General features: G+C 46.1%; 1 protein-coding gene across 1 annotated transcript in view; it reads right to left on the reverse strand.

The window, feature by feature from the left end:
* Positions 1-26132, reverse strand: part of LOC309550624 (two pore calcium channel protein 1-like) — a gene marked incomplete at its 5' end in the record, with an annotated part of 96911 nt that overhangs the window by 43367 nt on the left and 27412 nt on the right. Inside the window, 3 exons of the mRNA XM_082250962.1 lie at positions 454-580; positions 10736-10837; positions 14069-14187. Of these exons, the coding sequence (XP_082107088.1) occupies positions 454-580; positions 10736-10837; positions 14069-14187 (348 nt within the window). The remainder of the gene's footprint in view (positions 1-453; positions 581-10735; positions 10838-14068; positions 14188-26132) is intronic.

Raw genomic sequence — 26132 nt, forward strand, 5'->3', positions numbered from 1 at the left:
ATTAGATTTGGAACAAGTATTTATTTCAGCACTATTGTCAGTACTTTTATAAATTGTCAGCACAATTTTTAAAAATAAGTACCAATACCCAAAACAAACCACAAATATTGTTTGTTTTGCACATACAGATAGCACTTTATGTTTGAAGAATTTATTTATAGCACATTTTGCACAGAGAGTATGCACTTTATTGTAAAATCATTCACAGTATATTGCACATATATAAAAAAATTATTATAAATTATACCAGCGCCTTTTACCTTATACCTATACTTAAATGTATTTAAATGCATGATGCACATCACTGCGCATACAAAAACGGACAGTTTTTGGTGTGAATGGGCCCTTAATGTGGTTCAAGTAGTCAACCAGGGTCTTTTTACCAAACTTATTAGAATAGCGCATTTCTGTTTTTTTTTTTAATTCTGTTTAATTGTATTAAGAGTGATCTACCTTTAAGTGCTTCCTGTAATTGTTGTACACAACAGCCAAGAAGACTGACATGAAGATGTAAGTGTTCAAAATAATGTAGGCAATGAAGAAAATGGAATACCACCAGTTGTAGTCATAAGCTGGCATCCTAAAAACAAGACATTAAAGAAATACATGACAACAATACTTTGCATACTAATTACAAACATACAGAAAAGTGGATATGGATCCTTTTACTTAAGTTTTACAATGAGATCTTTAAAAGCTGTACAATTGCAATGCAATTTTAGCCCACAAAAAATATAAAACAAGACACATAAAAACAAAAATATATATGGTTTTTCTAAAACACCATCAAATAAATGGTTGTTCAGTGTGGACCACAAATCCTGTATAAGGCTATATACTTGTCTGCTGGGGGTACCATTTTTCAACTCATTCCAGAACTGTCAGCTCACTAGTACTGATGCTGAAAAGGTACTTTACTACCCTGGAATCTGTAAGCAGTTTGTGAACGAGGCAAAGACAGGCTCCACCACAAAGGCTTGTAGCACTGTAAAAAAAAGAACCTGACCCTGGAATCTCTAACTACCTTCACATCAGGTCATTTCTTCTATTCAGCATCCTTGGTGACCAGAATTCCAGGGTACTCTTGGCAGAATTCCTAGTTGAGAGCCTGGTTTCCCCCCTCCCACCTCCAAAGCACTGAACATTGATGTGCAATTGCACCAGCTAATATTGGGGCTTGAGAGGGAAGTTGGGCTACAATCTGCATATCATGAGTGCTAAAAACAATGAGGGTATATATTGCGCTCAACAACAATATTCACAAAAATTGCTTGGGTGCATATAAATAGATAAAAAACTTATATGAAAACAGTCCAACAGTGCTTAATAACATCAGTAGCAAAATGGAGCCACAACAATAGATAAAAACACAACCCAGCATAAATGCATAAATAGATAAATAAATAAAAGTCCTTTTAGTGCTTAAAAAATCAAGGTGATTATGTAGTTAATCGCAGCAATGTTTAAAAGCATAGACTTGATAGAAGTGATGTGAAACCTTCACCTCCACACCTTCACCCAGTGTTCTTAATAAATACTCCTCACCAGAAGGATATGACCCCTTGATTATAGGGGGTCACAATAAGCATTGGTATCCACAATGAATCCGGGCCATCCACATATCTTTCCTCTCACCAGTAAAGATGTATGACCAGGTATTGATGGAACTCCGATTTAGAGGACATATAAATGCAATAGAAAGGAGACTCTCATAGTGCAGTAAGCCAGTACAACCAAAATTTTATTGATAAAAGTTGCACTTACTACTTATCGTACAAACAGCCCGCCTTCAATTGCAATCAAAATCTCGGTTGGTTTAGTAGATAGAACGCCGCTCCACGCTTGCGTTCCGCCAACCCGGAAGTCTACGGTCTCACGCTCCTGGTCTCAGCAGGTCCCATTTCTGCTCCCAGCAAGAGTAACTGCGAGGCCTTGGTTACAGTGTTCAGGCACCACCAACAGCAAAGGCCCAATTTTTGGCACCTTACCAAGCATGTGCTCCATGTGCAGGTCAATTGATCTCCATTTGGAGACTGGGCCGCAGGGCAGTATTCCAACATGATAACGACCCCAAACACACCTCTAAGGCAACCACTGCCTTGCTAAAGAAGCAGAGTGTAAAGGTGATGGACTGACCAAGCATGTCTCCAGACTTAAACCCTATTGAGCATCTGTGGGGCATCCCCAAACAGAAGGTGGAGAAGCACAAGGTCTCTAACATCCACCAGCTACATGATGTCGTCATGGAGGAGTGGAAAAGGACTCCAGTGGCAACCTGTGAAGCTCTGGTGAACTCCATGGCCAAGAGGGTTAAGGCAATGCTGAAAAATAATGGTGGCCACACAAAATATTGACACTTTGGGCCCAATTTGAACATTTCCACTTAGGGGTGTACTCACTTTTGTTGCCAGCGGTTTAGACATTAATGGTTGTGTGTTGAGTTATTTGAGGGTAGAGCAAATTTAAACTGTTATGCAAGCTATACACTCACTACTTTACATTGTAGCAAGATGTCATTGCTTCAGTGCTGTCACATAAAAAGATATAACAAAATATTTACAAGAATGTGAGGGGTGTACTCACTTTTGTGAGATACTGTATGATATATATATATATATAAACTGAACTAAGTAAACAACATGTCTTTTAAAAGAAAACAGAAAAAAAAAAAAAGCAAAAAAAAAAAAAAAAAAAAGATGCCTTGAGTTACAGCTTCGGCCTGGAAAGAGGACTACATAATATTCTTATACAATATTTTATATTTACCTTCTTAAAGAAAAAAAAAAAATTTAGATTTTGACTTACCGTAAAATCCATTTCCTTGATGTTCATTGACGGTCACAGCTCCTGATCTTCATAACCATTGGGATGTCCCAAAAGCAGTGTTGAACATGAGGGGTGGGAAGAGCGAAAAAATTCCCAAAAGCTAAACAGTAGCCAACCAGGCAACAGGAGCTCAACCAAAACAACTGGAGCTCACCTGAAAAGCAATACACCCTCAAGAGGATCAGGTCCTCTAAACAGCAGCCTGCAAAACCTTACGGCTAAAAGAAGCATCGGCAGATGCCATCACATCCACTTTATAGAACTTTGTGAAAGTGAGCACCGACTACCAGGTAGCCGTCTTGCAAACCTGCATCACTGACGCCTGATGACGGGAGGCCCAGGAGGCAACAAGTGCCCGAGTAGAGTGTGCCTTGACAGGGAAAAGAGGAACCTGACCCATGATGGAATAGGCCTGATCCACCTTGAAATGGTCGCAGAGGAAGCGTACAACCCTTTCAGAGGCCAATCCGTGAGCATAAAATGGTGAGTCTGACTTCCTAAAAGACTCAGTAGCTGCCAGGTACACCCTAATTGCCCGGGCCACATCCAAGGCATGCAAGACAATTTCCTTTGGATGTTTTGACCCAGGAAACAGGGAAGCCAACACAATGTCTTCAAATAAAAATCAGAGACAACCTTTGGGAGAAACGGACAGGGGCAAAGAGCCACTTTATCTCTGTGAATCACCAGTAAGGTGAGCAGCAGGATAACGCCGCCAGTTCCGACACCCTGCGCGCAGAGGTGATAGCCACCAAAAAAAGCCACCTTCTGAGACAGCGTAAGCAAGGGAATCTCCCGAAAATTCTCAAAAGTGAGGCTTCTGGAGGACGGAAAGCACCAAAATGGAGGTCCCAAGGTGGTAACAGAAAGCACACTGAGGGAACCAAAATGTCGGACACCCTGAAGAACAGAACAGGGAGTGGGTGGCCAAGGGTCGTTGGAAGAAGACTGCCAAAGCTGACACTTGGCCCTTGATGGTACCTCCAGGCCAATTTCTGTTCAACCCCCCTGTTGAAGGAAGGTCAAAATCTGAGCCACCAAGAATAAGCGAGGATGAACCTCAAGGGACTCACACCACGCCATGTACATCTTCCACGTACAATGGTAGATCTTTCCTAAAAAGGTACATTGCCTAGCTTTTAACAGTGTTGCAATCACCGACTCAGATAAACTTCTATCCATCAGCACCTGGCATTCGACAACCAAGCAGTCAAAGCCAGCAACTAACCAGGATGGAAGATTGGTCCTGGGGACAGCAGATCCTCCCTGAGAGGAAGCTTCCAAGGAACATCGGCGACTTGCCGCACCAGATCGGCGTACCAAGCCAGGCAAGGCCAGTTTGAAGCCACTAAGATGACTAGAATTCCTTCTGCCTCGATCCTGCTTAGAAGTTTTGGCAGAAATTGTAGAGTAAATCAGACGATACTGACCCCATGGGTCCACAAGCGCGTCCATGGAGTCCACCAGGGGATCCTGTTACCGAGCCACAAACCTCTGCCCCTTTCTGTTGAGCCGAACAGATCCACTTCGGGGATGCCCCACCGGAGACACAACTGATGAAATCCCCCTTGGATGAAGGGACCGCTCTCCTTGGTCCAACACCTGCCGACTGAGGTGATCCGCCTGCCAATTTTCCACCCCGAGAGGTGTACGGCCAAGAGGGCTGGAACGTACCGTTCTGCCTACCTTAGAATGCTGGCTACCTCCATAGCTGCTAGGACACTTCACAGACACTTTAATGCACACTGGGCAACCCTGAAGACGATCCATCCAATGGCCCAGGCACAGTCTGAGTGCCCAGAGTTCCAGGGTCCAGATCCCCGAAGCAGAATTCTTGCGGAGGATGTCTCCCCAGCCGGACAGCCTGGCACCGTTTAAAACAAGGGGAGGAAGAATTTGCCCAGCTGAGACCACGTATGGAACTGTGCAAAATCAACAGCCTCTAAGGTAGACACCATCAGGCCCAGCATCCGCATGAGAGTCCGGAGAGATAACCATCTACTGGACAGCAGGAGACGAATTGCAGCCTGCTATTTCTGGAGTTTGTCCAAAGGAAGGAACACTCTGGCTAAGTCCAGAGTAAGACCCAGACAGTCCAGCTTATTGGATGGAACCAGAGTAGACTTCAGAGTTCGTATGGTGATTTCCAGGTTTTCCACCAGAGCAGTAGGAGGTCGCCCAAGTAGCCCAGTACTGGGATCCCCCCGTTGGATTAACAATGCTAGCACCGGGGCTACCACTTTTGTGAAGACCCAAGGAGCAGAACCAAGACCAAAGGGTAATGCCACAAACTGATAATGCTCCTCTCCCACGGCAAAGTGGAGGAAGTGCTGGTGACCGTCACATATTGGAATGTGTAGGTAAGCATCCTTGATGTTGACAGAGGCACGGAAAATCCGCCTGAGGCAGGGATGCCACCACAGCGCAAATGGAATCAATCCTGAACTTCTGCACCCGCACAAAGCAGTTCAGTGCCTTGAGGTCCAGGATTGGACACACCTTACCTTCCTTCCTGGGAACTGTGAACAGGTTTGAATAAAAACCCTGAAAACTTTCCGAAGTCGGAACCGGAACAATCACCCCTTGACATAACAGGTCTTGTACCGCCCCAAACAGACCCTGTAAGCGGTCCGGGGACAGGCACAAGTTAGAAGGAAAGAACCTTGCTGGGGGACAAGAGCAAAACTTGATCTTGTAGCCAGACCGAATGGCTTCGTGAACCCACTTGTCTTGTACCAGGGAAATCCACGAGTCCGGAAACCAGCGAAGGAACAGGTCCCCCCCAACCCCGATAGGGGTGAGGGCGCACCTTCAGGCTGAAGGAGCCTTGTCTGGAGAAGCCCGCTCTCGGCTTTGTTCGTTTGGCCCTGAAAGACTTTGAGCCCTTGTCAGTTGGCCCTAAAAGGAAAAGAAACATTATTTTTTTTAGGAGCCAAGGAGGAGGGCCGACATCTACGACGAGGTTCCTTGCCCTTAGTAGCCTGTGAAACAAAAGTGCACTTTCCCCCTGTGGGACCTTTAATTAGGTCATCCATGGTAGCTCCAAACAGGCCTTTTTAGAAGTTTGGTCCGCAGATCAGCATTTGAGCCTAAAGACACGCCAGAGGACCACTGCCGAAACAGAGAGCCTAGCGACTAGAGGAACCGCTTCCAAAGAGGCATCACAGATAAACTGCAGCCCCTGGACCAGCTGGTCTGCCAGGTCAGCAAAGGCAGGGGGGAGCCATTCTCCCTCCAGGTCACGGCATAAAAGCTTAGCCCACCTAGTTAGAGTTTGGGACACCAGGGCAATGGTGAATACCGGCCTTCGTGCTGAATCAGCCAGAGTGTACATATTGCGGGCCACAGTCTCCGCTTTCCTGTCAGTCGGATCCTTAAAGGCCAGGGACTTTTCAACCGGAATCATGGTTGCCTTGTTCAATCTGGAAACCGGAGAATCCACCACCAGTGGAACAGTCCACTTCTTAATAAGGGACTCCTCATAGGGGTACCGCCTAGTAAATCACTTAGGGACCCCAAGGGGACACTCTGGTCATCCCCACTCTTAGCGACAATTTTGTCAAAATAAGCGGGGAAAGGAAACACCTTTGCCGCGCTGGATGGCTTGTGAGTGCAAAAGGGAACCTCCGTCGCAGCTGCGTCCTCCACCTTCAAGGTCTCACGCACAGATACAATCAGTGCTTCTACCAGCGCCTTTTCGTGCGCAGTTGCAGATGTGGAGGAATCATCCTCACTATCTGAGGATTCTGGGAGCATGGTCGCAGACCCAGCAGGGAGACCCATGTCTGCGGCGGCCGAATCAGATTCAGGATCTAAAGAGACAAATGAGGCAGGAGAAGGTGGGGGCGCTTTTTGTTAGCCCGTCGCCCCCAAAAGCCACCTCCACCCGGGACACAAAGGACTCCAGGACCACTGTCAGTGCCTCGAGGGATGGTTGGGACCTGGAGGGCCCCGCAGCTTCAGAGGGGATCAGGTGGGGAGATATGCTCCAAAGACTCCATGAGTCACCAGGGGAACCCCACAAAAAGTGTAAAACACTGCAAAGGGACAACTCCCACTGCGCTGGCAGCACCACCTGGTCGCCAGGCACAAAGCACCAAGTGATCCTCAGGACAGAGGGAGAGGACCCCACCACTAGGGATGTAACGATATCAAAATCTCACGGTACGATACAATTTCGATATTGACCTCACGGTACGATATTTATTGCGATATTGTGGAAAAGCTCACGGTATTGTTAAATACCAAGTAGGGTTTATATTGTGAGCTGATCAAAGGTGTGTGCCTTCCAAGCTTCAGAATCTGGTGAGTACTCTCAGAATCGGTCTTCTCTTGTCTTATTCTCTGATACTTTGGATTATCTCTGTTATGGCTGGTCTTGGTTTCCGCCCTTGCCTGCTGCCTGCCTTGATTTTCAAGCTTGCTCCAGTCCTGACTTTATCTGCTCTGCGATTTGGCTCTGGTTTATCGTTCTGCTTGAACAAGTCGGCTGACACTGTCTGGGATCCGAGGCCATGCTCTAGTGCAGTGTCTCTACACCTTCAACGTCACTAGAGAAGTCCCAAAGTTCTAGCGTTGTGCTGCAATGACAGTCGCCTGCCCCCGGCTGTCCACACGTAGTTCCCATCACATTCTGTGACACAATGCTTGCCGCCCGCCGCACAGAGCTGGATATGAATAAAATGAACTATTTAAAAGGTTCATTACAGCCACCTACCAGCTTGAAACCTACCTTTGAAAACCTCATTGATATTGCATAAAGGATAGAGAGAGAAAAGACGTTACACAGATTTCAGGATGTGCTCCTTCCTGCTCCCCTACATTATCTGTCTGAGCATCTGTGTTTGCTTTATCTGCAGATACTCTACATAAAGCTGGCCATAGACAGGTCTGCTTTTTGCTCTTTTAGCCACTTATACACATTACTCACCGGCGGTCCGGTGTCACTGTCTTGCCGTGGTGCCTGCGGTGGAAGCTGGCTCTGCTCCGCCGAGTCCGCCGCTCTCGTGCGCTGGCTCCGCCTCACAACCCGCCCACCCACACTGCTCCAACCAACTGGCAGCCGCTCGCCTCGGCTCGGCCAGTAAGCAAGCAGCATAGAAGCATAGAGGTGAGTGAGTGACAGCAGACAGGAGCCGACGAGACAGACGGCGGTCAGACCGTGCACCCACCACGACGATATCGGGCCATGTAAAACACCGCGATACCGCAATAGCGGTAATATCGTTACATCCCTACCCACCACACACACCACCCAGCAAAAACAGGCACCTGCAGCCACCAGCGGCGATCAGGAAGTGAAACTATCCAGGAGCCAGCACCAGGGGAATGAGGAGGGGCTCCCTCCACCGAAATCACTACCCACAGGGCTCCACTGTCATGGCCGCCGCTATGTTCAATGGCAAACCACCGCAAAATGACCACCGGACTACACAAACATGGCGGCCATGCATAGAGCACACAAGCTACAACAAAATGGCGGAACCACGAGGCTCCCAGGGACCCAGGAGAAATCCCTAGGCCTCAAGGACAGGCCTAAACAGGAGAGGGGGACCTGGCAGGAGCCCCCACCAGGTACAACCTCCCCCACACAGCTGATCGTCCAGTCACCGGCGGCGCAGCCCCCATCGCCAGTATAGTGGCCTGCCCCCACCCCAGGAGGTGGACCAGACCACCCAGACAGCCCCAGCATAAGTTGGGTGGGGGGTAAGATGGGGGGGGGGCAGATGGAGGGGTGCCTGATGGGAAGGAGGGGAACCTGGGGGACGACCATCCCAACGAGGGGCCCACATTCACCCAAAAACCCTCCAGGGGGATGGGTGGGGGGACAGCTACTCACCATACGAGGAACCAGGCGGGCACTGCTCCAGACAGAACCCCTCGCCATCGAAATTAGGGGGCTGTCGGCCAGGAGGAACTATGCGACTCAGGCAGAGAACTGGTCGTATACGACCTCGCGAGGCGTTTAACTCGCAGGCCAGCCCCCGTCTGGTAGGGCTATGTCGCGGCTGACCTAGCGCAGAGTATATTTTATATAGATGCCTTACATCCAGAGTGAAATATTTCAAGCACTTCTTTCTTTTCATTTTGACAGTTATGGCTTACAGCTAGTGAAAACCCAAAATTCAGTATCTCAGAAAATTTGAATATTACAGAAGATCAATTAAAAAAAAAAAAAAAAGAAATTTAATACAGAAAAGTTGGCTTACTGAAAAGTATGTCCATGTACAGTATAGTATGCACTCAATACTTGGTCGGGGCTCCTTTTGCATGAATTACTACATCAATGCGGCGTGGCATGAAGGTAATCAGCCTGTAGCACTGCTGAGGTATTATGAAAGCCCAGGTTGCTTTGAAAGGGGCTTCAGCTCGTCTGCATTGTTGGGTCTGGTGTCTCTCATCTTCCTCTTGACAATTCCTCACAGATTCTCTATGGGGTTTGGGTCATGTGAGTTTGCTGGCCAATCAAGCACAGTGATACCATGATCATTAAACCAGGTATTGGTACATTTGGCAGTGTGGGCAGGTGCCCAAGTCCTGCTGGAAAATGAAATCTGCATCTCAATATTGCTGGTCAGCACAGGGAAGCATGAAGTGCTCTAAAAGTTCCTGGTAGAGGGCTACGCTGACTTTGGACTTGATAAAACACAGTGGACCAACACCAGCAGATTGCATGACTTCCCAAATCATCACTAACTGTGAAAAATTTTGCAATTCATTTGGAAATCAAAGTCCCAGAGTTCCTAGAGGAAGAGTGGAGAGGCACAGAATCCAAGTTCCATGAGGTCCAATGTGAAGTTTCCACAGTCAGGGATTATTTGGGGATCCATGTCTTTTGCTAAACCCGAATGATCAAATGTTAGAGGTTTAGGTGTTGGTCCACACTGATGTGGTGTGTTAAAACCACATGTGATTCAGACAGGAATTGCACCGCATTCCTGTTAAAATCACATGCGATTCTTTGCAATGCGTTTTGAGCCCATTAATTTTTCATGGCTCAAATCGCAAGGCACCCGCACAAAAAAAGGTGCAAGCATCTTTTTTTTTTTTTTTTTGCCGCACTGGAATTGGATCGCATGGGTGTGAACACCCATGCGATCAGATTTAGCCAATTGTACGGAGTTTTGCGACCGGTTTTTGACTTAACATTGACACAGTAGCGGTTTGCATGAACAGAGTGCAATTGTGATACAGTTAAGAAAATGCACAGAAAATCGCTAAACCGCATCAGTGTGGGTCGAGACTTAAAGCGGAGTTCCGGCCTCGGAAACTATTTTTCACTAAAAGTACCCCCGGGACAGTCAGGGCTAGTGCATTCCACAATGGATAGCCTCTGAACTGTCCCAGGTCACACTTACCTTTTAGAAGAAATGCTTACCTTGAAAATTTCTTCTCCAGCGCTGGCATCTCAGGCGTGGGCAGCTGAAGCCAGTGCGTCCTCTTCTGCGTCCTCTTCCGTGTCCTCTTTGGTCCCACAATGCCCTGCACCGGCCCTGCTCGTCACTTCCGGGGCAGGCGCGTCCTCCCTGCACAGCTTCTGGGCATGCCCAGAAGCTGTTTAGCAGGGAATGACGCGCCTGCACCGGAACGGACGAGCGGGTTGGTGCAGGCGCATTGATTCCTGGGAGCGATGACGTTCAGCTCCCAGGAATCAATGCAAGCAGGAAGTGACGGCGCGGGCCGCAGGAAGTGGAAGAAAGGTAAGTATATTTTCTTTAATATCAAGCTAAGTAATTTATAAAAAAAAAAAAAAAAAAAATGTTTTTTTAGGTGACACTGAGCAAGCGGATGGCCCAAAGTGGATTTTGAGGCCGGAACTCCGCTTTAATGTTCTTTAATCCACTTTGAGGAAATTGTATATTCAGTATCTGCCAATAAAAAACGTTTAATAAATACAGTTACAACTTACATGACATCAGGGCTATTAGCAGTAGTCACCAACACATAAAGATTAAATACAGCTTCCAGGTAGTTTTCAAAGTAAGCTTCTCCATCAGCTGTCTTGAGTTTTCTGCAAATTAAATTTTTATTTTTTAAATAAGCACAGCACGAAAAACACAAGCAATAAGAACTAAAGTAAAGACACTAAATATGTTCCTTACTTCTAAAAAAGAACATCCAAACAGCCTGCTGATAATGCAAGGGGAACCAGTGACATAATCTAAAACGTGTCATCAGAGTCTTAAACATTTATAAAAAAATTATGAACTTAACAAGGAGGTTCTGTAACGTTGTTGTTGAGAAGCATTGATATATCTGTCAATCTTCATGCTTTTTCCTCTTGAATAGAAGGGATTGGTCACAAAGTTTACCGAAAATATTGGAAAATCTCCATTGCAACAGCACACACACACCTCTTATTGTCACTTGTATGTAAACCTCTGTACTTCCTGATTACTAAATCTGCTGCACAGAGGTCAGAAATATTGGGCTGTGTTGGCTGGTCCTTAGCAACTAATTACAACCAATCGTTAAAACTTGCTGCTGCTGGAACAGTTTATTGGGTTTACTTAACAATTACCAGTTATTTAAATATTTAAAGCAGAACTCCAGGCAAAATTGCATGCCGTCCTACTGCACGGGTTAACGGCTTGTTTTGTTTAAGGGGAGTGGACAGCAGAGATATACTTACCTGACCCACTGGTCCTCCCTGCAAAAGACCGGTCCCTGGGGCTCCTGTTCCCCTGTGCTCTAGTGGTCTTGAAAATAGACTTTTCCTGACATTCGTATGCTCAGAGCACAGTTCTGTAGACAGGCACAGGCCACCCGTGGACCATATGGGGGCATGGTTTTCAGGAGGATTGGCGGAGCAGGCGAGTATAAACTTTATGCTCACCCCTAGAAAAAACGAGCAGTTGGCCAATGCAATATGGGCACAACCCCACAGCATGGGGGAAAAAAAATTGCCCAGAGTTGGGCTTTAACAGTTTATCACAGCCTTATGAGTAAGCTCGGAGATTTTAAAACTTTGAGAATCATGTGACGCTGGACTGTATACTTTGAAATCTTTGATGTTTCACAGTCAGAAAAGACTGGATCCTTCATGAGGTGTTAGGGCAAATTCACACTTGCAGCTGAGGGGTGGAAAAAAAGGCAGATGAGTCCCAATTGCAAAGGCAGCCGGATGGGGCTGTACACATGAACTTGCAAAAATGATACCTCCTAGGGCATGCAGTACCACTGCTGCTCAGGATGGATTCAAGTGAATAGGGTCCAGCTGAAACTGCCTTGGAACCCTGTGCACTGCACATGATTGCTGCAAGTTTTATGGGGTTATGACAAGTAGGTGAGGTGGCTGCATATCACATCCTCGTAGTCTGTCAAACTCCTCTAAAAAGCAATCCACTGCAGATAATTTTTCGCAAATGTAAACCTAAACTTAAAAAGATGAGATTAGTGGATACCCTTCCTGCAGCAAAAGATAGAGGTTTTGGCTTATTGGGGGACCACAACCTACAACAAATACAGTGGGGAAATTAATTATTTGATCCCATGCAGATTTTGAACGTTTGCCCACTTACAAAAAAATTAAGGGTCTAGAATTGTTATCATAGGTGTATTTTAAATGATAGAGACAGAATATCAACCAAAAATCCAGAAAAAACACACACAATACAAATGTTATAAATTGAGTTGCAGTTCAGTGAGTAAAATAAGTATTTTTATCTCCTACCAACCAACAATAATTCTGGCTCCCACAGACTGGCTACAGTATGTGCTCATGTGGTACACAGATTAGTCCTGTCAATTTAAGAAGGTGCTCCGAACGCAACTCGTTATGTGTATAAAAAGACACCTGCCCACAGAATCTCTTTCTTCCATTGAAAGCTTACCATCATGGGCCAGGCCAAAGAGCGGTCAACGGAGGTCAGGGACAAGATGTAGACTTGCACAAGGCTGGAATGGGCTACAAGACCATCAGCAAGAAGCTTGGTCACAAGAAATACAAAATAACCAATCACCCGCTGTCTGGAGCTCCCTGCAAGTTTTCGCCTCATGGGGTAAGGATGATGATGAGAAAAGTGAGGAATCAGACCAGAACTACATGGGGGGGGGGGGGGGCTTGTGAATGATGTCAAGGCTGTTGGGACCACAGTCACCAAACAAACCATTGATAATACGCCGCCATGGATTGAAATCCTGCAGCGCCCCTGCAAGGTCCCCCTCTTCAAGAAGGCAAATGTACAAGACCATTTGAAGTTTGCCAATGAACATCTAAATGATTCAGAGAAGGATTGGGAGAAAGTGCTGTGGTCGGATGAGACCAAATTTGAGCTCATTGACATTAACTCGGCTCACTGTGTTTGGAGACTATGTCTAAGAACACCATCCCTAAAGTTAAGCACAGAGGTGAAAACATTATGCTTTGGAGCCGTTTCTCTGCTAAAGGTACAGGCCGACTTTACCGCATTAAGGGCCAATAGACAGGGCCATGAATTGTAAAATCTTGGACGAGAACTTTCTTCCCTCAGCCAGAACACTGAAGATGGGTAATGGATGGGTCTTCCAGCATGACAATGACCCAAAACATACCGCCAAGGCAACCAAGGAGTGGTTCAAGAAGAAGCACATTAGGGTCATGAAGTGGCCTAGCCAGTCACCAGACCTTAATCCTATAGAAAATGTATGGGAGGGAGCTGAAACTTCGAGTTACCAAGTGACAATCAGGAAACCCTAAGGATTTAGAGAAGATCTGTAAAGAAGAGTGGACCAAAATCCCTCCTGAGATGTGTGCAAACCTGGTAACCAACTACAAGAAACATCTTACCTCTGTTTGCCAACAAGGGTGTCCCCACCAAATTATGTTTTGCTGGAGTATCAAATACTTATTTTACTCACTAAACTGCAAGTCAATTTATAACATTTGTATTATGTGTTTTTCTGGATTTTTGGTTGATATTCTGTCTCTATCCTTGAAAATACACCTTTAATATTTATAGATCCCTAATTTATAGATCCCTAATTTCTTCGTAAGTGGGCAAACTTACAAAATTTGCGGTGGATCAAAAATGTATTTTCCCCACTGTACATGGCCAAAAAAGGTCTACTTTTAGACACGTTTGTAGTATTGGGAATGCAGATCGAACAGGTGCAGTGCCCAGTAACTGTAGTAGATTACTATGACCATAATGTCCTCACTTAGGGCATAACAGTGGAGCAAACAGTGCATGCAACTAAAGAACAGCATGGAATCAAGAGAAGAGATATGCAAATAAAAAGGAGGTCATGCGGCTTTGCTTACCTGTTCACAAAAAGTTTCAAAGCCATAAGAGAGAAAATGAGGACACTGAACATAAAGAGAAGGAAGACGTAGAGGATCTCAGGTAAAGTGTTTCTAATGCTGCGGAATGCTCGGCGAATCTGCAATAAATATATCAAGCACACACACACACAAAAAGTTCAAACAATTATTTTTCAGGACTCCAATTTAATAAACACAACAGAACTTAATAGGTCTAATGAAGCATTGCATACATGCAAGAATTCTGTACATGTGGAATCCCTATTGAAGTTGCCTAACTTTTAGTGTCCTGACCTGTTGACTAACTCCTGTGTTTTGGGATTCACTTCCTTTTTGCTTTTCAGTTTTAGATTAAAGTAGAACTTTAGGCATTTTTTTCCCATTTTAGATAGAGCAAGGGAAATTTCCTGTCCCATAGACAAACAGCAAGTAAGAGGAAATCTCTTTTGGGACCCCTATGTCACCAGAACTAGTGTCCCCATTGGAAGATTTCCCCTCTATTACTTTTCTGGGGACAACCCAAAATGTGGGTTTTTCTTTTACTTTCGCTTTAAATGATAATGGTAAACAGAACAAAAAGAGAGGGTGAATCTCCGTAACAAGGGAACATTTTGCCTTTAGTTATACTGTAACCACTTGCCAACCGATAACTTGCATATACAGCAGCAAAGTGGCACTGCTGCGCCAGATCACGTACCTAGTACGACAATTTTGGGTGGGGGGCGCACTTGTCGGGTAGGGGACTCGATGTCCGCCGGCACCCCCCAAATCCTTAGGTATGGAGGGAGAGCGGCGGTCTACCTTAATAAGTAAGGCAGATCACCGTTCTGTCAGTAGGGAAGGCATGGGTCCTGTGTTTCTTCAAAGCAAGGAGGACACAGATCCATGCCTTCCCGTAGTAGAAGCACCTTCCACAGTATACAAAATCACTAGCTAAGCACACAGTTAACCCTTTGCTCGCCCCTGAAGGGGTTCTTCCCAGCCAGTGCCATTAGTACAGTGACAAGGGAATATTTTTTAGCACTGATCACTGTATTAGTGTCACTGGTCCCCAAAAAGTGTCAGTTAGTGTCTGACTGTCCGCCGCGAAATCGCAGTCCTGCTATAAGTCACTGATTGCTGCCATTACTAGTAAAAAAAGAAATACATATAAATATCTCATAGTTTGTAGACACTAACAAAAACTTTAAACGCAAACCAATCAATATACGCTTATTGGGTTTTTGCTTACAAAAAAATATGTAGCAGAATACAGCCCTGGCCAAAAGTGTTGAGAATGACACAAATATTATATTTCACAATGTCTGCATCCTCAGTTTTTATGCTGCCAATTTTCTTATACTCCAGAATGTTATAAAGATTGATAAGATGAATTGCAATTAATTGCAAAGTCCCTGTTTGCCATGAAAATGAACTTAATCCCATAAAAAAACATTTCCACTGCATTTCAGTCCTGCCACACAAGGGCCAGCTGACATCAGGTCAGTGATTTTCTCGTTAACACAGGTGTCAGGGTTGATGAGGTCAAGACTGGAAATCACTTTGTAATGCTAATGGAGTTGGAATGACAGACTTAAAGCTCCAAATGGAGGTTTGATTGTTAGTGGCAACCAAAAAAACTTATCCAGGGAAGAAAATGGGAGATCACTCCTGTGTCATGCCAACAGTAAAGCATCCTGAGACCATTCATGTGTGGGATTGCTTCTCAGCCAAGGGAGCCGGCTCACTCACAATTTTGCCTAAGAATGCAGCCATGAATAAAGAAACAAAAACATCCTCCGAGAGCAACTTCTCCCAACCATCCAAGAACAGTTTGGTGGCGAACAATGCATTTTCCAGCAAGATGGAGGACCTTGCCATAACCCAAAAGTTGTAACTAAGTGGCTTGGGGAATAAAACATCCAAATGTTGGGTCCATGGCCAGGAAACTACCCAGACCCTAATCCCATAAAGAACTTGTGATCAATCCTCAAGAAGTGGGTGAGCAAAAGAAACCCCACAAATTCTAACAAACTCCAAGCATTAATTATGCAAGAATGGGCTGCCATCAGTCAGGATGTGGCCCAGAATTTAATTGACAGCGTACCAGGGCGAATTGCAGAGGTCTTGAAAAAGAAGGGTCAACACTGCAAATATTGACTCTTTGCATAATCTACAGCTACACTTTTTGTAGCTGCTGACTTTTATTAAACAAAAAAAAATAACTGGAACTCCTCTTTAATGTCATTGTCAATAAAAGCCTTTCACGCTTATGAAATACTGGCGATTGTTCTTAAGTATACCATAGTAATATCTGGCAAATAGATTTAAAAACACTAAAGGCAGCAGACTTTGTGAAAATGAATATTTGTGTCAATTCTCAAAACTTTTGGCTGTACACATTGGCCTAAATTGATCAAGAAATTATAGAGTTTTTCATTTTTTTTTTATTGGATGTGTTTTATAGCAGAAAGTAAAAAATATTTTTTTCTCCCCAAAATTGACTTTTGTTTTTTTATAGCACAAAAAAAAAAAAAAAAAAAAAATAATAAAATCCCCAGAGGTGATTAAATATCACCCAAAAAACAGAATTATTGTAAAATCCCTTTCTCTGAGTCCTCAGACAGTCGCCGCCCATTCACACAGTTTTCACTTATGGGGTATTGACTTCCATCTCCACAGGCGTTTCTAGGCATAAGACTTGTAAAAGAACAATAAATCTACATAGTCACACCCATGGGGGCTGTCCTACTAGTCCAATACCCCCCTGCAATAGCCATCCCAATTCAGTTTGGTCGCAAGCAGTGAAAGTGTATAAAAAAAGACCCCAAAAAGAGGGGCGGCTGTGAATTTTACGGTAAGATTTTACAAAAATTCAGTTTTCTCTTAAGTCCTCCGACAGTCGCCGCCCATTCACACAGTCTTCACTTATGGGGATGTCCCAAAGCAGTGTAGACATGAGGGGTGGGCAACGCAACCGCCAGAAAAGCAACGTAGTACCCACATCAGAGAAAGGAACCTTACACGTACGAGAAGGTAACCTTCTGGGTAACAAAAAAACAAAGGCTCAACATGAGCAACAACCCAGGAAAACAAATAACCAACGAGAAGAAAACCCCAACAGCTAGGAACCAGAGGAAAAACCAGGGTGTCCTAAGGAACGGCCGCACAGAGAACTTTGCGGCCAAAGGATGCATCAGCTGATGCCAGAACATCAATTTTGTAGAATCTTGAGAAAGTGTGCGCCGACGACCAAGTCGCAGCCTTGTACACCTGGGCCACCGAGGCCTGATGCCGATAGGCCCAGGACGTACTCATCGACCTGGTAGAGTGCGCCTTGACAGGGAAGGTTGGAACCCGTTCTGGCAACGAATAGGCCTGTATAATGGTCTGTCTGATCCATTTGGCAATGGTTGCTGCAGACGCAGCCATGACTATAATGTCCTCACTGTCCTTCTGAGGTCCCTCAGGAAGCACAAACAGAGAATCCGATTTCCGAAAGGATTCAGTCGACGACAGGTAGACCCTGATCGCCCGGACAACATCCAAGGCATGTAAAGCAACCTCTCTCGGATGCTTGGGATTCGCGCAAAGCGAAGGCAAAACAATGCCCTCATTCAGGTGGAATTCCGAAACCACCTTTGGCAAGAAAGACTGATTAGGTCGCAAGACCACCTTATCCCTATGAACCACCAGGTAAGGGGAGCAGCAAGACAACACCGCCAACTCCGACACCCTGCGAGCAGAGGTGATCGCCACCAAGAAAGCCACCTTTTTTGATAGCATAGGCAACGAGATTTCCCTGGTGTTTTCAAACGGGGAACTCTGTAACACGGACAGAACCATAGTTCAAGTCCCATGGAGGTAAGGGCTCCTTCCTAGGAGGGGCCAAGTGCCGCACACCTTGAACAAAGGTGCAAATTAAGGAATGAGACGCCACAGGTCGCTGGAAAAGAACAGCCAGGGCAGAGACCTGACTTTAATCGTGGCCAACGCAAGGCGCTTGTCCACCCCAGTCTGGAGACAAGCTAACACTCTCGACACAGAGTAAGAACGAGGAGAGAAACCCCTGGACTCACAAAAAATAAGCTTTCCATGTACGGTAATAAATCTACCAGAAGAGGCTTTTCTAGCCTTGATCAAAAGTAGGGATAACCTCTGAGGAGAGACCCCTGTCTCTCAGGACCTGGCTTTCAACAGCCAGGCCATTAAAGTCAGCGACTGTAAAGCAGGATGGAAGATCGGGCCCTGGGACAGCAGATCTTCTCGCAATGGCAGCCGCCACGGAGGCTCTACGGCCAGGTGAACGATGTCCGCGTACCAGGACCGGCGAGGCCAGTCCGGTGCTACCAGAATCACCAGTGATGGTTCCGAGGCCAACCTAGACAACAGCTGAAGCGGAGGAAAGGCATATATCAGTTGATACTGACGCCAAGGCACCACCAGCACATCCAAGGCGTCTGCCAGAGGATCGCGTGTTCTTGCCACGAACCTTTCCACTTTGTGGTTCAGCCGAGACGCGAACAGATCCACATCCGGGGATCCCCACTTCGCACACAGCATTTGAAACACCTCGGGGTGTAGGGACCATTCCCCCTAGTCCGAGGTCTGGCGGCTCAGATAGTCGGCCTGCCAATTCTCCACACCCGGAATGTGAACTGCCGACAACGCCGGGACATGAGTCTCGGCCCAGGACAGAATACCGGTCACCTCCTGGGCCACCCGGGCACTCCTGGTGCCCCCTTGGTACTTGATGTAAGCCACCGCAGTGGCATTGTCCGTCTGCACCCGCACAGGACGGCCCTGAAGGCGATCCGACCAATGGAGCAGGCACAGCCTGATCGCTCTCAATTCCAAAATGTTTATCGGAAGGGAGGATTCCTCCTTCGACCAGGTGCCCTGGGCAGACAGGTTGCCCAGGACGCCACCCCAGCCCGACAGGCTGGCATCCGTGGTAACTACCGTCCACAGAATTGGCCGGAAGGATTTTTCATCCGACACCGCCGGGGACTGAAGCCACCACAAGAAATCCGTTCTGGTCTGGTGGCTCAGACACTCTCAGATCCAAGGACTGAGGTAGTCTGTCCCACCTGGCGAGGATCTCTGCCTGGAGAGATCTCGTGTGAAACTGGGCAAATGGTATCGCCTCGAAGGCTGACACCATCAACTCCAGGGACCGCATACAGGTCCTGAGTGACGAGAAGTCGGTGTCCCAGAGGGACCTGACCTCGTTCTGCAGAGTCCGGAGCTTGTCCTCCGGCAAGAACACCTTTGCTTTAGCAGAGTCCAGAACCATTCCCAGATACTGGAGACGAACCGAAGGCGACAAGGTCGACTTCTGAACATTGATCGTCCAACCAAACTCCTGAAGCGTCTGGATTGTAGTGGACAGATCGCACAGCAGGTCCTGACTGGGACTCGATCTTAACAGGAGATCGTCCAGATATCCCAAGACCGCGATGCCCTGTGCCCGCAACAGGCGCCAACACTTTATGGTAAAGACCTTTGGAGCCGAAGCGAGACCGAAAGGTAACGCCACAAACTGGTAATGATCCTCCGCAATAGCAAAATTCGAAAATGGGGATGTGTAAATACGCATCTTCAGGTCTACAGAAGCCAGGAACTCTCCCGGATTCAGGGAGGCCACCACTGAACGGAGTGACTCCATGAGGAATTTTTGAACGCACACAAAGCGGTTCAGCGCTTTCAAGTCCGGAATCGGACGCACTTTGCCCTCCTTTCTGGGCACAGTGAACAGATTCGAATAGTAACCCCCGAAACCTGTCCCCATGAGGCACTGGGACAATCACCCCCTGAGCGAGAAGATCCTAATGCAGGTCCTGTAACCGCCCTGGGGTCAAATGAAGATTTGAGGGAAAGAATCTGTTTGCCGGCCGTGAAAGAAATTCGATCTTGTACCCTGACCTAATGATTTCCTGAACCCACCTGTCCGTGATTCGGAGCAGCCAAGGTTGTAGGAAACCGTGCAAATGTCCCCCCACCCCTGTAACGGGTGATGGCGCCCCTTCAGGACTGAGCCGCCGCACTGGCCTGGCCGGATTTTTGTTTGCCAAACCAGGGCTTCTTCTAACTACCTTGGCCCTTGAAGGGTTTTACCTTGTTCTGCGCTCTGAAGACACGAAAGGACCCTTGAGTAGGTTTAAAGGACGGGCCCCGCTTACCGCGGAAAACCTTGCCCTTGGGATTCTGGGAGAGCAGAGTGCTCTTACCCCCAGTGACACCTTTAACCAATTCGTCCAAGGATTCCCCAAAAAGGCGAGACCCCGCATAGGGGATGTCAGCCACCGTCTTCCTGGACTTTTGGTCAGCCGACCAGCATTTTAACCAGATTAATCGACGGTTAACCACAGCAACACTGGACAGGCGCATGGCACAAATACATGACCCCACTATGAATCTGCTCCACCATGTCCACATTAGTGGGAGGGGTAGAGTCGGCCACGAGGGTGCGTTTGAGCACCTTGGTCCAATCCGCCACAGCCTGAGTCACCATTACAGAGGCAAAAATAGGCTTGAGCATGGAACCTGCCACCGTGTAGGCATGACGGGCAAGAGACTCCAGTCTCCTATCAGTAGGATCCCTAAACACCGGGGAGTCCTCAGTGGGTAACAGGGTAGACTTGTTCAACCTGGCCACCGTGTGATCCACTTGAGGAGGCACACACCAGCGGGCAGCCGTAGTAGCCGCAAAAGGGTAGAGAAGTGGAAACTTCTTAGGCACCGCAAAGGTGTTCTTCAAATTACGCCATTGCTCAGTCACCTTATGGTGAAACTCTGCGGGGCAAGGAAAAACCTGCGCCGTCTTGCGGGTCCTGTGTGTTCCAAAAGAGGACACGACGCCCGGAGGAGTGGGCTCATCCTCCAAATGTAGTGTTTCCTTCACTGCTAGAATCAACTCATCCATAGCTGCGCGTTCCTTGGGCGACCCGGGGGGGGGGGGGGTGAATCCATCCACCCCTGCGACCTCTGCCTCCCCCTCGGACTCTTGCGGGTCCTGAGAAGAGCGAGACCCTGAAAGAGCCACGCTACCTACAGCAACCATGTCACACTCAGAATCAGAAGAAAAGGAAATCCTAGGCCTTTTCCTAGCAGCACGTTCAGACATCAGCACATCCATTTTTGACACCAAAGTTGCCACAATAGCAGCCAAATCAGTCTGGTTAGAGGATGCAGTGGACCCTGAACCCCCCACCAAAGCTGGTGGGAATTTGCTGGAATCCTGGGATTCCATATTAGAAAAGAAAAAGTTTTTTTTTTTTTTCCCGAACCAGGCCCTTTAAGTGCGCTGCGGACCCCTCCCCAGTACACCGCTATAAGACTGTGATACACAGAGCCCCCGCAGGGATAAAATTGACCAGGAAAAGTACACAAGGCAAGGCAGGAAAAAGAACAGCAGGACAGAACCCCACCCCACAACCAGCTCCTTCGGACTCTCCTGTGAGAAAGGAGGAAGTGATGTCACCTCTGGAGGCTGAACCAGGCTGCAGGCCAAGGGAAAATGGATGTAAACTAATGGGAGGCTTCGGCAAGATGGCCGCTGACATGTGCTCGGAACGATCGCTTTGCCACACACAAGATGGCTCCGCAAGGCGTGAAAATACACTACATAGCATGCTGCAAAAGCGCCCACAGTGAAGCCAGACATGTTGCCCACATTAAAAATGGTGGACCGGTGGTGTTTTACCACGCAACGGTCGCCGCATGTGTCTGCATCCCCAAGCACCCCAATTGACATGTAGGAGAGGGACCCCCAAAAACCCCACACAGCGCTGCTGTGAGGGAAAAGCACCCCCGCAGGGAGCCCAAAAAACGCACAGACACAAGGGACACCACAGACACACATGGACTGCCGACCCCAGACAGAGGCCCCACACAGAATGTACTTACCTGTACCGATGGCGTGGGGTGCCTCATATCAAGCAGGAAACCGCCCACCTTCAGATGGCAGGGGAGTGCCACCAGCCAAAAACGCAGGACACTAGGAATGCATTGAAGAACCTATGCTGTGTCCCGTGAGGGAGTTACCTCACCTGGCTGCATCCCTGAGGGACAGGGATGGGTCGTTTATGAGGCCAGGGCGAAAACATAGCCCGCAAAATGCTCGATGGCGGGCTGGGATTCCATCTGACCATCTGTCCTGGAGAACCAGGACAGTCAGTCCGATTCCCAGCTCCGCAATGCCGTCTTCATCCGAAGATCTAACTAACTAGCGCTGACAAAATAAACAGCTAGCAATGTAAAGAAAAATGACATTTCCAGAAAATAAATCATAAGAAAAAAAAGGAAGGCTGAGACTGTAGCCTCAGCACAGGGAAGCCTATCCACTCCTAAGCTAGGCAGAAGACAAAATGAATTGGGATGGCTATTTCAGGGGGGTATTGGACTAGTAGGACAGCCCCCATGGGTGTGACTATGTAGATTTATTGTTCTTTTACAAGTCTTATGCCTAGAAACTCCTGTGGAGCTGAAGTCAATACCCCATAAGTGAAGACTGTGTCAATTGGCGGCGACTGTCGGAGGACTTAAGAGAAAAAAAAAAAGCTCTATTTGTGGGGGGAAAAAAGGAAAAAAAGGACATACATTCTATTTGGGTACAGCGTCGCATGACCGTGCATTTGTCCGGTAAAGTAACGCAGTGCCTCATCACAAAAAAAAAATGGGCTGGTCATGTGGGTGGGGGGGGGGGGGGGGGTATACCTTCCGGAGGGAAAGTGGTTAAGATAAAAAAGAGGTAATCAATGAGACAGCGACAGATTCACTCTCTGGGCTTGGTGTGTTTTCGCTAGAATGAGCTGCCCAACTCACCACAATGGACCAAAAATCTCACATTTAGCACTTTTAGTCAGTGCTGCGTCCTTTCTAGTTGTGTGGGTGAACAATGTCACCTGCACAGAGTGATGGCAAATCCAGAAATTTAGTGGTCACCCAAATATTTTATGGGGGGGGGGGAATATTCCAATAGAGACACCCTGTTCCAATAATTTTTATATATATATATATATATATATATATATATATATATAGGCATTTCCTCCTGCTTCCTCCTGTGTCTCTGGGACTGGAAGTAAATACGCATCTTCCCAACAGGATTCAGAAAGCAAAAACAAAAAAAAGATAGGGTTTGAACCCTTTCTATGCCCTCAACAAAACAAATAAATTATGATTTGGCTCAAGACTTTTTTTTCATTTTGGGGTAGATTTAGATGAGTGATGGCAAAAAAAAAAAAAAGACCAAAGTGGTCCATCAAATCTGACCCATTTTTAAAAATGTTTGTTTTTGTTAACATTTTTGTCTGAGTATATATCCATGTTTGTCCCAAGCATGTTTGAATACATTTACTGTTTCGGTACCTTTGCTGGTAGTTTATTCCAAGCATCAACCACCCTTTTGGTAAAATAACACTTTCTAAGATTGGTTTTGAACTTTCCTCTCTCTAATTTAAAGTCATGTCCCCATGGTCTTAATCTTGGCTTAAATATTAAAAATCCTGCCCTCCTGAACCTTCATCCTCCTAATGTATTTAAAGGTTCCAATTGCGTCTCCCATTTCCCTTCTTCTTTCCTCCAGACTGTACATATCAAGTTTTTGAAGTCTATGAATAAAAAGTTCAGTGAATGGTCCAACAACTATACATTGAAGTTCTCTTAGAACCCAAGGTTGAATATCACCAGGGATCGTTGGTTTATTAAGCTTCAACCAAGCCAGTTCCTCTGCTACCTCTGTCTCCAGAAGTCCTGGAAATGAATCATTACTAGAACTAAACTAGATTTACTAAAGACAAATAGACTTTACAAGTTGTGTTGCACTCATTTTCCCCAGAGCTTAGTGAATGTAGTGAAGCTCTCCACATTCACTAAGCTCTGGGGAAAATGAGTGCAACTACACTTGTAAAGTGCAAAGTCTATTTGAGTGGCTTTTAAATTTTAGCAATAAATAATCTGCTTTTTCACGAAGGGGTTATTCACAAAGATGCTCAGTCCTGTGCAGCCATTTGTTTACCTTTTTATCCTGGCAGCCTATAGTTGGTCACCAACATAAACAGCAGCAGTTATATTCTCCTACGTATTGGTGCGATGGTACAAATCTGAGGAGGATTTGGCAGTCACAGGTGGATATAACTGCACAGCCTTGCTGCCCTCTAGTTATGGGGTTGCCCTCATGACACTGTGGAAAATAGATAAAAACAGAGGGCGCACTGGCCTAGTGCATTTTCCAACATAAACTTAATGAAGATAATTAAAATAAAACGACTCACAAGTGTAGGTAGTAAGCTCGCACATCAAGCCACTGCAATTGGCTACAAACTCCCAAACATGCCAAAGCCTAAAGCTCAAGGAGGACCTTACCAGGGTCTCTGCCTCTCTTTCGAAGGTAACCCTTCATCCAGATGACAACTGATCATGCAGCCCATATATACATACACTTTCAATCTAATTGCTGACCCTCCCACAACATGGCAGCCAAATAATCTTTGACTCATGTTGTGGGAGGGTTAGCAATTAGAATAAAAGTGTGTGCGTGTGCGTGTATATGTATATATATAATGATGTGAGAGCTTACTACCTACACTTGTGAGTAATTTTATTTATATTTTAATTATCTTCAATACATTTATATTGGATAATGCACTAGGCCAGTGTGTCCTCTGTTTTTCTCTATTTTCCACAGCCTATAGTTGGTAAATGGGTTTGCACTGGCTGAACAGACCCACACACACGCAGCGGAGTTTGACAGGTATGGGTGCACATACCCGGATGTACAAGCTCTGCGTCCAGGTCAGCAAACCAGCCCCTGCAGATCTGTCAAACCTTTAGTCAGTACAGTTGAGGTGTACCAATTCACTTTCTACAGACTGCCTGCACGCAGTTCAGTAGTAAAAAAAAGTTAACAAATGGCTGTGTGTGCCAAACAGCCCCTAGATAAGCCTCAAAACTTCTCTAACAAAATCATTTGAAATGATAAACTCAAAACTGATCTTTTTGGTCACAACTATAACGCTAGAACGAGAAAAGTTAACAAGGCCTATGAAGAGAAGCAAACCTTTCCTTTCGGTATCATCTGCTGTTTTGGGGGTTATGTGACTTACAGAGGCAAGGAGATTTAGTTAAAATAGCAGGATGAGTTAAAGTGTTACTTAACCCAAGACCCTGCATTCACTATATCTGGTCTCCCACAGCATGCAGAACATGAAGATGCAATTATTTTAGTAAATATAAACTGCTAGATACCTTTTCTCATCAGCAGTATATAGCAGTCTTGTGACTCCTATTAGTGTCTGGCGGGGCACTAGTTAAAGCTTGTAGGAGTTTTCATTCTGCTCTCACTGTCCTATGGGTCTGCATGACCCCTGACTTTCTGTCTGGAGAGTGCTGATTGGCCCTGTGTTGATTACATGAACCCTCCCAAAAAATAAAAAAACAAAAAACAAAACAAAAACACACACTCTAGCAAAACACACCAAACTGAGGATGTGCAGAGTGCCCCCAAGCCTCTGTACTATCAGGAGATAGATTGAGGAATGTGGAAGCAGGGGAGGAACAAACAGAGAAGACAGGATCAAACAGCCTTTTTACACAATGTAGAGGATTAACCACTTAGCTTCCACAGCGAGTATAACAAGCATGCTTTACTGCATATACAGACTGATTTTACTGTTGTGGGTTTAGTAACACTTTAAACATATTATTGTTTATATATTGGAAATTGGCATCAATCTGCAACCTACACATGGGGCGAATTCACACTCCAGCATGGCAGTGACCCTGCAAAGGCTACAGATCCTCCATCATCACAGTCTCCTGAACACAGCACCAATGAGCAAATTTCGGAGGATGGCAAACATGCAGTTCATTCATGTTACATAAGCAAAGAATATATAGGACCTGGAGTCTTTTTTTTTTTTTTTTTTTGTATGGGAATAACGGGCAGCATTATCAAATTAAAAAGTAAAGGGCCTCATTCACAACTATCACAAAAAGATTACAAGCAGTCATTGATGCTTTAGGGGAAATGCATGATCTTATTGATGCGCAAACTATTAAACAGGGCAATTTTTTTATTACT

The sequence above is a fragment of the Pelophylax lessonae genome (genome assembly GCF_965119305.1).
Source record: "Pelophylax lessonae genome assembly, chromosome: 3".
In the NCBI taxonomy this organism is placed as follows: domain Eukaryota; kingdom Metazoa; phylum Chordata; class Amphibia; order Anura; family Ranidae; genus Pelophylax; species Pelophylax lessonae.